Raw genomic sequence first — 12,509 nt, forward strand, 5'->3', positions numbered from 1 at the left:
GTGTGATATGTATTTTGCAGTCAAAATGTAAAAACGTCTGCAAAAGATTAAACACTTTTTCACCATGAGCTTGAAATCCTTAATTTTGTAAATTTCACTTGATATCACTGTAGTTGACCATAAATGCTGCTTTTGCAATGTAAAAATCTGAGAAATTATAAATCATACTCTTTAGCCAACAACATTTGGTTATGAGCTAAACCTGCCCCTGGAGCATTCAGGACTTAAGTGAAAGCTTTTAGCTGCTTTGAAACTCAATAATTCAATAATGTTAACAACACATACACACTAAAAGCTGAGGTCTTGCATTCACGCACAATTCCGTCATAGCAACCACTTAGCAACACCCTAGGAAGAACCATGAAGTAAGACATGAGCGACCAGTAATAACCAACTACTCTGTGTTCACACTACTTGCTACACAGCAACAGGCTACACTTCATTTTCAACAGAAGCTGGTGATGATGATGCTACAAACTGATGCCCTACATTTATCGCTGCTGCAGGCATTATGCACTACAAATGAAAGTTGAGCTGACCTCAACTTTTTTTCAGCACTATAACAACATGGTGAAGCTTATGCCAATCATATGGTTTGTTTTTTAGCTGTGGCACTACGTAATTTAGTGTAGTTGGCAGATGTTATACTAGCTCTTTGTGCATTGCACTGCAAGCAGAGATGCAATGGGGAAGCAAAATATTAAAATGTAATGCATTTGGAATGCATTTTTTTATATGTTCAAACTGTGACTGTGACCAATTCATCTTCATTCTTTCAGGTGTTACTCAGATTTATTGCCTCACGTGGTTTGTATGTAAATAAGGAAAGTGGGTTAAAATTGTGAAGTTATTTAACAAGGGGAGACAGTCCAAAACCCCTCGTCACTTAAAATGACACATGGAGCACAGAGGCTGTGCAATCTTTTGTGTCAAAGGAACTTTTGATTTAGTTAAACAGCTAAAACAAGAACCTTTCACACTCAAACAATGGACTCCTTTTCTGAAACGTAGCACTCGACAAGTGAGGAGCAAATTGTACGTGTGTGTGTGTGTATGGTGTGTGTGTGTGTGTGTGTGTATACGAGTGCGCACGTGTGTGCGTGTGACCCCCCCTAGTCTAACAATCACCCTGACGCATACCACCCTTTCTCTCCTCAAATAAAAACAGGGTAAAAGGAAAAGAGAAATCATCCACTGTTGAAGTACTTTACGAGATCCTCCTCTCAACAGAAAAAGGACTAAGTATCCATGGGAATCTTAGCACGTTAGGGAGGCCTTTCTCCCTTCCTCTCATCCGCTCTCCCCCGCTGCACTCATGGACCAATGCAATTGTTTATTTTCTCCCATTGAGGCTGCTCCATTCACTGGCTCTCACATTTACTCTGCTCAATTGGAGTGAGACAGCACTTATTCGAGGAGAGGAATGTAGCGTTCCACTGACAGAGCAGCAAGAATGCAGAAGAAATAATTAAAACTTTTTAAAGGAAAAAGGTACAGCTGAGCGTGAGGGAGAACAACGTCAAACCGAACAATGCTGGATTTTCTGCCGTGATGAGTATATCCACATATCACCTTGGCACTACAATGCAAAAGGAGTGTTTGAATAATGCTAGAAAGTGGAGCAGGGATCCTGTAAGGAGGTCATTCATTCGCCGTGCTTTCTTAACTGAAACTCTCCGGCGGAACAATGAAGCGTTCTCCGGCCTCTTGTAAGATGTGGCCTGTCCTCCAACCTCACTCCTCCGGGCCGCAGCACAATAGCAGCAAGCTGGACCACGGAGTTCATTTCTCCCGAGGTCTATTCTGTGTTGAGGAGGCAGCTGTAATGACAGTTTCCTCCTCTGTAACAATGACCAAGGCCTTCTGTGTCCTGTCTGTTATCTTTCAGGGTGAATCTTCTATGAGCTTGAGATTGAAGCATACCATCCACAGTGACACCAGTGCAGTATTTGCGCAGTGTAGCATTTTCAGGTCACTTCATCTTGGTTTCCGTGGTTTTCTGCAGTACGTGCTTAGCTGCGTTTTCGGTATATCATATTATCACTAACATCATATGCTGCCTCAGCAAGCAAGATATTTAAGCTACAGTATGTCTGTTGTGCATGAAACATATTTTTGCAGACTTTGTCCTCTTTGGGTTTTAGCTACCTGGCAGTTGGTTGACAGTCAAACCACAAATTTTGTGACAAAATCATAAATCATAAATTTGCATTAGTGGAAAGTAACTGATCTATTCAGGTGCTGTACCTAAATACCAGTTCGTGGGACTTCTACGCTATTTTATGCTACTATATACTTCAACTAAATTACATCTCAGTGGTAAATATTGTGCTTTTTGATCCACTCCATTTATCTGACACATAGTATAAAATGTAAAATAAAATATCAAATGTTGAAATGACGTCCTACATGGTGTTATAGTGTTCCACCAGTATACAAAGTGTCCAAAATCGGCTCCACATTGATAAACTACGACATTAAAATGCTCTTTCATGTATTCTATAGTGCTTAGAAATAAAGACTACTACAATATTCTTTAAAAAAAATATAAGTAACTAAAGGAGCCATTCTGCATTTTGAGTACTTTTACCTTTGATGCTTTATGTACTTATGTACTTTTACTTAAGTAACATAAGTAACATTGTGAACTTTTTAATTTTTTTATTAAGTATTTTTAGAACAAAACAAATTTGCATTGGTAGAAGTTTGTATTTTGTATTATTTGATCCTTTTCAGCACTCAAATCACTTTTTCTTGCATTTTTGTTTTGCCTCTGACTCTTGAGCTGCTGTAACGTGTTAATTTCCCCAATGTGGGATTAATCACATTTTATCACACAGAGGCCCTCAACTATTTTTCATTATTTTACTGAGGGTTGAGCCAGTGGTTTTATCAGGGTGGCCCCCTCTGGCCCCCTCTGGCCACCTCTTGGCGGTGCCACTGACTGCAGAAGCAAAATGACTATATTAGGTAGGCAAATGATTGACTGTGCACAGCAGAAAGCAGTATGCTATCTGATAACTGGCCACAATAACACTTCCTTTACACAATACTACATTGCTGAGACAGTCTGAGAGTGGCCTCCACAAAAAGGCAGAAATAAAGTGGACATTTAAACAAACCAGTTCAAATCAAGAAACCTACTGATGAAAGTGAGTAAATACAAGGACAGAACAGTTCACATCTAGGTTGTTTCATAAAAACTCCTTAGTTTTTAGCTCTAATGGGGTCAATAGCAATTAGATGTTGCTGAAAATTACATTTGACATGGACTCTAGGTGATAGTTATAAATCTTAGTGTCCTGTTCTGTTTGTTTGGTGCTGCTCTGCTGTTGTGATGTGACCTGCCATAATAATTGGCTTCACTAACTCTGGTACAAAAAAATCAAATGATGAAGTGTATTTTTGAAATAGTACATGGACCCTTAAAAATAAAATAATGTAATAATAATGTGTCTTTCCCTTGGTACAAACTTGTCATGATGAATTTAAGGAAATCCAAGCAGTCATGAGAGATTAACAAAATAACACATCATTGAGGCCACTTTTCAAATACTGCAGCTTCACTGTTAAAAAAAAAAAAACTGTATGTGGTACTAAAGTAAGGTGCTGTAAGAACTGTCAGTAAAAAGAGGCTGCACATTTAAGTGTATGTAGTATGTAGTGAGTTACTGGCTATAAAGCTGCTCAAAAGCTGTAGTTTGGATAGCGAATGAATGGACAGGTGGAGAAAATATTCATGAATTTCTGCCTGGTCCTCCATGGCTTGAACAAGAAGCATGTTTTCACGAAAGAGAAGGAAATTCACAGCGAAGCAAACATTTTCTTTTGCAGAGGATCATTGACATTTGTTCCAGGCAGGCAGGCCAGAGGTTGCCACATATAAAACACAAGTAAATCTCACCTGACCCCTACTGGTCACACACATCTAATACACTTTCTGTGGTAGATCATGCACACCAATATAAGGTTCTCTTCTATATTTATGAGGCATATGTGACCGTTCTAGTCAGCAAATATATGTGAAAAAAGCAACACACACGCACACAGTCTGTCTTGGGAAATAATATCGTATTTGAAGGGGAAAAACACCTTATTATTATTGTTATTTCCATGGTTTACTCAGTATTTGTGAAGTAGCACTACTCTTTCTCAGAGCCAGAAACCAGAGACATAATTTTCAAACTTGTGAAGTCAGCAATTAGTTCTGAAGCTGCTTCATAGACAGTGATTGGGAGCCTGATTTTGTGGACCTACAGTTTGTATGATTTCTTTTAATCAATTAAATGCATCACCAGACCTGGCTTTTTAAGATCCTCTCATTAAAGGCAGGTGTGCTAAATTAGTCGAGCAGGGAGGACACAAAGAGGACTTCAGGAGTCTTTAACTGCAGTGTGTTTAGTAATTCTTAGTTTTATAGTTTGATAAATTTGTTCATCTTCCTATTGATTTGAACTTTATTTTTCTAAAGGCCTGTTTATTATAGGGGGGATGTTTGTTTAGGATTTTTTCTTGTTTAGTTTAGCCTCATCAAGAAGCTCTCCATACATCCCACAAATTAATCAGCACCTGAAGAACCCTGGATCATCAAGTGAGTACAACCAAAAACACAGAGTTGGTCATATCTACCATGGCGCCTGTCAGCAGTTATTTCAAGCTTATTTAGAGGGCGAAATCAAATCTCAACACAGGTGGTAAGCTGGAGACGCATGATACAGGACACATGTGAATGTCATGTGTACCGGTTGTCCAGTTATGTTTGGATCACTGAAAAGCATGTTAAAACCAAGCTATAAATCATAGAGTGAATAAATAATGGATGTAGCTACTGCGACATCACCCATCATCATCATTTTTAAGCCTTGAGTCGCCATCTTGGTTTATTGGATCCAGATATGACTGTATTGGGATGAGAGACTGGAGCTATGGAGGAGGACTTTTTCTGGAGCCAGCCTCAAGTGGACAGACGAACAACTGCATGTTGTGGCACTTCCACATTGGGTTCATTTTTCAGCTCTGGTGGTTGCTGCTTGGTATAAACAACCTCTCAGTTCATCAAGGATATCTTTCCAAATTCATTGTTTACGGAGCATTTCCAGACTGTTTTTGATGACATCACAAAATTTAAGTTTTAGCATTCAATTTTATTTTTTTTTTATTTAGTAGAGTTGTTCAAGTTCAGAAATACTGTTGGACTGTCTTTGACCATAGGAATAACGTATGAATTTCAGCTTACGTTTAAATTCTTTTGCAACAGGGAAAAAGTCAAACAGCTGCGATAGTTAACTTATATGTAAACTTAAAAGCTTACTTGCTTTAATGAAGTCGTTCAAAAGATTGGCTCCCTATTAGCCACTAAAGAGCCTGCAGTACCTTGCTGACATCAGAGTTTATAATTTTCCATCAAGCCTCAAACTGTGACAATAACCAATAAAACAATTTTTTTTAAAAAAAGGTTTTGGCCCAATTGCATCACGTGAAAGACAGAGAGGAAGCTATCACACAGTTAAAGAGAGGCAGCTCTGAGGGGTGAGAGGAAGAGAGCTGAAATAGGATCTATTTTTCTCTGTGGTTTTCACATTTAATATCGAGTAGCAGCATGTTGACGTGGTTAGACTAACCACCCTGCCACAAAACAACAGCTGCACTGCAGAGCCTCTCTGTGATCTCTCAGGATGGCTGATTCTCCATCCTTTGAGTACTACAACTATGACATCTATGCCAACTATGACTACGACAACTTCACTGACGATGGCATGATTGATTTAAATGTCACAGTGGACTGCCCTGACTCACACCTGCACGGCTCCCAAATCTTCCTGCCCATAGTGTACTACTTCATATTCTTCACAGGCCTTCTGGGCAACCTCTTTGTGATCACAGTGGTGGGCAGCAAAGGTAAGACAGGTGGGCGTCTGGTGGACACGTTTGTGATCAACCTGGCCCTGGCTGATCTCGTCTTTGTCCTCACACTGCCTCTGTGGGCCATCTCTGCCAGCCAGGGAGGTCAGTGGGACTTTGGGCTCGCTGGAGACCTGCTGTGTAAACTGAGCAGCTACATCATAGCTGTGAACCGCTTCTCCAACATCTTCTTTCTCACCTGCATGAGTGTCGATCGCTACCTGGCTGTGGTGAAGCTAATGGACTCGAGGTACATGAGGAGCAGCAAGTGCATCCGTCTCACCTGTATTGGAGTTTGGTTGAGCTCCCTGGTGCTCGGCATCCCATCCCTGGGGTACCGCAGAGTGGAGCCATCCGGTGATGGACTCTCCTGCGTGGAAGACAACAACTCACCATTCTTTCTTGGCCTGAGCCTCACCATGGCACTGCTCACCTTTGTCCTCCCGGTGTTGATCATCGTGCTCTGCTACGGGACCATCGTCATGCACCTGAACCAGCACTGTGCTGCAAATCCTCGAGCCGAAGCCCGCCGCAGACACTCCCTCAAGATGGTTCTCTCCATCATAGTGGCCTTTGTGGTATCCTGGCTCCCCTTCAACGTCTTCAAAGTCATCATCATCCTCTCGCAGCTCTCAGACGCTGAGCTGAGTTGTGATGCTCAGTCGTGGCAAAGAAACGGGCTCCTTGTCTCGTGCTGCCTGGCCTTCCTCAACAGCTGCGTGAATCCTGCCATCTACTTTTTCCTGGACCATCACTTCAGACGACAGGCCGGGATGTTGTACAAGACCTGCACAGGGAAGCCGAAGTTACTGCAGAGCTTCAACTCTTCAGCCTCATTCACAAATGTCGGCACTTCAGAGAGCTTCGGAACAACTGGTGGGAGAACTCACCTGCAGATCACTGAGTAGGAGGCAGTTTTTTCTTTTTTATACCTTGAAGGGAGTAAATTCAGAATTATTTTATCAACTTGTGAAAAAGTGTTATCTTGATAATGAGAGTTTGTGCACATTTCACAAAAGGAATGTTTATATGATGTAAGACCACATACATGGCAAGAAATTATTTTTTTTCATTCAGTACAAAAATGTGATTTTCTTTTGTCATACATTTCCTTTATTTTAGTTTACTACAAATATTGAACATGATGTGCATAACTGCGTATAGTGTCACATATAGTACAGTTGTGTATGAGTATCCACTGATATGTTTTATAGTTTGAAATTCCTATATACTTTTGCAGCATTAGTAGAGTACAATATTATTCATTTGCAGGTGTAAAATATATAATTCAGAAATGTGTAGCATAACTGATAAGTTGTATTTTTAATAGACTGATGTTACTGTGAAAAGTTTATGAATGTTGTTTATGAATGTTTTATTAAATGTTTATATTGTGATAAAATTACATCTGAAAAAATAAAAGCTGAAAAAAACTGTGTGTATTTGTAACTTGAAAGTTTTTACACTGTTGTGTTTTCCATTTATTTTATTGATCTAAAAAAGAATCAAATAAGAATGATCTGTCAAAACACTGTTTAATCAAGGATTACAGAATTTAAGTTCATGATTTAATTGTGCTATAATAATATAATAATATACTGGGCTTCCATAGGACTGCCCATCCAACTTCTGGCAGATGTCATAAATAATTTTAATATAAAAGGGACATCACACCTCAAAAGTTTAGAACAAGGTTTTCAATAAATAGGATTCAGAATAGAATTAAAATATTTAGTAAATTAAAATTTGAGTTATTGCATTCATACAATAAGTGTTGTAGTTCCAGATCATGCACGGCCAAGTCAATATTTAAATAATATTATAAAAAGAGCAAGTTTAGTCAAGTTTAGGGAGATCTAGAGAGAAAAGAAAAGCATGTTGATGCTTGGCAGCATTTTTTAACTCAATTCTGTCATCATTCCTTGTTGCCTGTAAATAGCACTTTCAGGGCTGAAAAGAAAGAAAATTATTTTCTATGCTGTCTGTTATGAAGCAAATTAGCTGTTAGGATGCATTTCTGTAATTTCAAATAATACAATACAGGGTAATTTGCATGCTGTTCTCCCTACTACAGTGCCTTCTTTTAATTTTACTTAATGCTGATGTAAAGGTGCCTTGCATTATCAAGTCATTTTAAGTCTTTCAGCAATAATTCACAGTTTTTGCAAATTTGCTCAATATGAGTGCAATAATGTTCAATGTTTGGTGGATTAATGTAAAAATAATACCAGCATTGGCTATTCAAAGGATATTGTTTTTGTCTAAAAATGTATTTGAATTGATTAGAATAAGATAATACACTACAAAGAGGTTTGTAGTTTTGGGGGGTTTTTTTGGTTCATTTTTTTTATTTTATGAACAACACATTGGTGGTCTTTGCTTTCTGTAACTCTGGCTGCAAGATCACGATTGACTTGACTTCTCAGGTTTTATCTTGTCATTTATCAGTAACTGTTTTGCTCCATGCGCTGTGTGTGTGGTTTTACTGATGCTTTGATCATCATCTTTTTGGCATCACAAAGTGCAAACAATAAATACACTCTGAAAAATGCCTGTAAAATTCCAAGAGAGGTGTGAAATATGTGGTCATTTCTGATTTCTCACTTTCATGCCTGAGTTTTGCAAAAGAAATCAGGGACAGCAAAAAAGACCGTGGGAGACAAGTCACACTTAGGAGACGCTTAACTGGCAACTTAAGAACAGGAAACAAAAGCTGATTGAAGCTTGACGAAAAGATTACATTCTCACAGGTTATCAAAATGTTCCTTAAAATATCAAAAGGGGCTCCATGGCAGTAATTCTGGATGAGTTTTAACTACAAAAAAAAAAAAAATTAACAAAAGCTTACCACAATAAAAATAAGAAAACAACAGCTTAGCTGTGATATCTATGATGTTCCCTGACGAGAAGACAAAATGCAAAACATTTGTATGTGAACAAACTTTTTTCATTATCTTGACAAGAACTTCTTTAATGTCTGACAACAAAGTAAAGTCACTCGGGCATGAAGCTCGACTAAACGCTAAGTTCTGAGAAATCAGGGGCATTCAGTTGCATGTTAGCAGCGTATGTGAAAGTTCAAATGTTCATGTGTGCCCATTTCTGTTTCAGTTGCGTATGAGTAGTTTCAAACATAAAAACCATGCTTGTTAAAGCTGCCAGGCTGTGGGTTCAAGGGGTCAGGAATTTCCCCTATCCTGCTTGAAAAAACAAATTGTGTCAGAGACACAGTGACCAGCTTTGGTCACAACACTGTTTCAGTACTATCACAAATAATTCTAATGTGTTTGATGTCATGTGTATTGTGTTATGTTTATGCATGTACCTTTGTTGTGTTTGAGCAAAGCCAAAGAAAGAATTCCACTGAGGTGGAATCTAATCTAATAAACAGTTGTAGTGTAGATGATCACTATTATGTATAAATATATATAAATATAAATATACATACATACATACATACATACATACATATATATATGTTTGTATATATATTTATTTTATTTATTTCAAAGAACGTGCATGCATCTATTCTAGCATAATAGACAAGAGTGCATTTTTAAGATGAATTATATGTACATTAAAAGCTTGAATATATATATATATATATATATATATATATATATATATACACATACATACATACATACATACATACATACATGTGTAAGTGTGTGCGTGCGCATGTGCGTGCTTCAGTATAGAAACACGTTCATTTTTACAAGTTGAAATAAATGCATCATAGATAGTTTTAACAAAATCTGTTTCTAGATTTGTCATGGGGTTTTTTTTCATGTAAAAAGTGTACTTTATTAGCATTGTTGAGGGTTTTTGTGCATTCATCGCACATTTGAACATGTTAATAGTTTGCCTTTTAACTTGAGAACAGAGCATTTCACAAGCATCTCATTTAAACACACACACATTGGCAGAAACCAATGCCAGGTGCTTGCAGCTTTGAGGTTTAGTGAATTGCTCAACGACCCTTCGTCATGCAGTTACTTGGGTCCAAGGTTCAAACCACCAACCCTGCAGGAACGGTCATCAGCAGCTCAGTTTTGTTAACTGAATAGTTGTGTCACGAAGATCTAATACTAAAATGACAACAGATGCAGATTCATGTTTGTTTTTAGGCTAATTGATTTTTAGGTGTAACACTGATAGGTTTTTAAATCTATGAGTTCAGAAGGTAACTGTTGAGGCTCGAGTGTCCTGTGGCAGATATTTCCATAAATGTAGACATGATAGCAGTGTTAAAAGTCAAGATGATTAAAACAAGCAATTGAAAAAGAAAAGTTACAGTAGCTAATGAAAGTTTAAATTGAGACCGTTTAACATAGTTAATCACATGTAGGCCCAACAGTCAGTTTAGAATAAAAACTCTTTGGTGACTGTGCCACTCTGGTACACACAAAATGAAAGGTGTGACCTTGGCACTGAGCCGTATCTGTGTTTTCAAGTGGGCGAGCTTTCAGTTGGTTTCTGTTTCTGCTCATTTTGAGGTGACAAACAGATTATGTTCTCACAGCTCTGTTGATGCTGTCTCTTGTCGTCAGCCTCTCATTACAAAACTCAAAAACTAAATCAGCCATGCTGAACTTGCTTTCAACTTGTCAAATGATTAACTGCAAAATTACAAATGTTACAATGACAGTTAAATAACAGAAGTGTATTTAATGCCATGTGCTCAGCTGGAGCTGGAGTTGATGTTAAATTGTTACACCGACATCAGATACTTATTTCAGTCTTCAGCCAGTAGTTTCTGTATGAAGAAAAGAAAGACCAATTATTCTTCTTACAAATGAAAAGGTTAAACTCATAAGCAATAAAAACCCATATTCAATTTAAGACACAGATGGGTCAGGTATGATTATAGATAATGGTGGCTGATATTAGCTAACCTTGGCCATCTTTATGACTGATAATATTCTGACAGTTTGTCAGTGTAATGACTCTTCTACTTGTGCTGTTACATGTTTTAGCTTTTGTTACTTTCCTTGTCACTTATTTCAGTGTTTTATGGGTTGCATTACATTTTTTTTTTTTTCATTATTTTTTAACTTGTTAACGCTGTTGGAGTGTTGGAGTTGTTGGAGTTAAGTAAAAAATAATCTGTGAAAATAAATTCCATGCATCACTACCACATTCATAGGCTATCATAGGTACTTTTTCCCAGTTCAAATATAACTTACCCACAGTCAGATAGATTACATCAATGGTATGAAAAAAGGCACTTTGCAAATATTGGTGATAACTTACTTGTTTCAACTTTGCCCAGCTTTAAGTGAATTTAAAGATAGAGTAGCATGGCACAGTGGAGGGTACATATCACATTTTCACTGTTACACCACCGACATGCAGAGCGTTCACACAGCTATCATGCTCACGCTGCAACTCTCAGGTCAGATGATAGACTGTGGTTTCTTTGTTCCTATAAGTCAGTTCAAGACTCCATCATTTGGTCTGTAGGCTACCGAGATGGCTCACTGAGAACATCTCTAGTTGAGTACATATAAAACGATGACTTTTGAATGGAGAACCCCCAAAAAACAGTTCCCGCCTGCAAAGCATATTAAAAAAATCATGGTTTCAGACTTATTCAGGACAACTAACTGTCTGCAAAATAAAACCACTGAGACAGATGTGGTTTTATGCTGTTGTGTATGACAAGAGTAAAGGAAGTACTGATTAAAAATAAAAAACAGATGTTGTTTATCACTAAATCATACTTTTTATGAAAAAAACAGCAACACTAAAATGTATTGTTTTCAAACACATATTTTGTCAGTATTTCCCATATGGAACAAGAATATTTCATCGACACTTATAGGCTACACTAAAGTATAGCCTATAAAATAGATGTGTAGTACATGGCACAAGTACAATTTGAACTAAAATTATGTGAAATGTGAAAAATTAAATCTGGTTGAACAGCACAAGTTAGGTGTTACCAAGAAGTCTATATCAGGTCAGTTTTAGTTTTACCAACTGGATGAGTTAATGGCTAAAGGTCAGAAGCCCATAAAAGAAGGAGCTATTATGTAATATCAGACTTAACACATTTAGATGAAATGGACAACAATTAAACTAAAATAAGTTTTTTTTTCTGATAAAATACTAGAATGTTTTAGGCAACCAGGTGTCATAAAATCATTGCTTATACTGTTGTGTACCTCCCATCCTGTAATGTTACAGATCAACTGTCTGCCAGCCACAACAGTTCATAATTAGCCATCAGTGTTACAGACACACAAGCACACACGCGTCCGTTGTAGATCAAGGAAACAGGCAGTAAAAGAACAGGGGAAGCATGGTACAAAAGTTGGACAATCTTTTTTAATTAATAGTTAGATTACATTAATGAGTTAATTGATTAATGTCTGAACTGATAATTAATAATAATTAATAATTTAACCATAATAAAACCCAAACAGACATCACTGTCCCCTTTTATCTTACCAGCTGTCCCATTTTATCTGAACAGGGGTAAAATAATGGTTTGAAGGTGCAAAGTGTCTAAATTATTTAAATTGCCAACATATATTCTTTATAGAAATATAATAGAGACACATGGTCAGCTCTATAAGTTGCTCAACATTTAAGGTTGTCCT

At 37.5% G+C, this 12,509-nt stretch overlaps 1 protein-coding gene across 1 annotated transcript; it reads left to right on the forward strand.

The window, feature by feature from the left end:
• The first annotated feature begins 5,508 nt into the window (after window positions 1–5,508).
• Window positions 5,509–7,339, forward strand: gpr25 (G protein-coupled receptor 25). The gene has a single exon (XM_042505225.2). The coding sequence runs from the start codon at window positions 5,676–5,678 to the stop codon at window positions 6,807–6,809; it is 1,134 nt and encodes a 377-aa protein (XP_042361159.1). The 5' UTR covers window positions 5,509–5,675; the 3' UTR covers window positions 6,810–7,339.
• The last annotated feature ends 5,170 nt before the right edge of the window (window positions 7,340–12,509 follow it).

This window comes from Plectropomus leopardus, chromosome 2, assembly GCF_026936395.1.
Source record: "Plectropomus leopardus strain MGB_pleo_1.0 chromosome 2, ASM2693639v1, whole genome shotgun sequence".
In the NCBI taxonomy this organism is placed as follows: Eukaryota; Metazoa; Chordata; class Actinopteri; order Perciformes; family Serranidae; genus Plectropomus; species Plectropomus leopardus.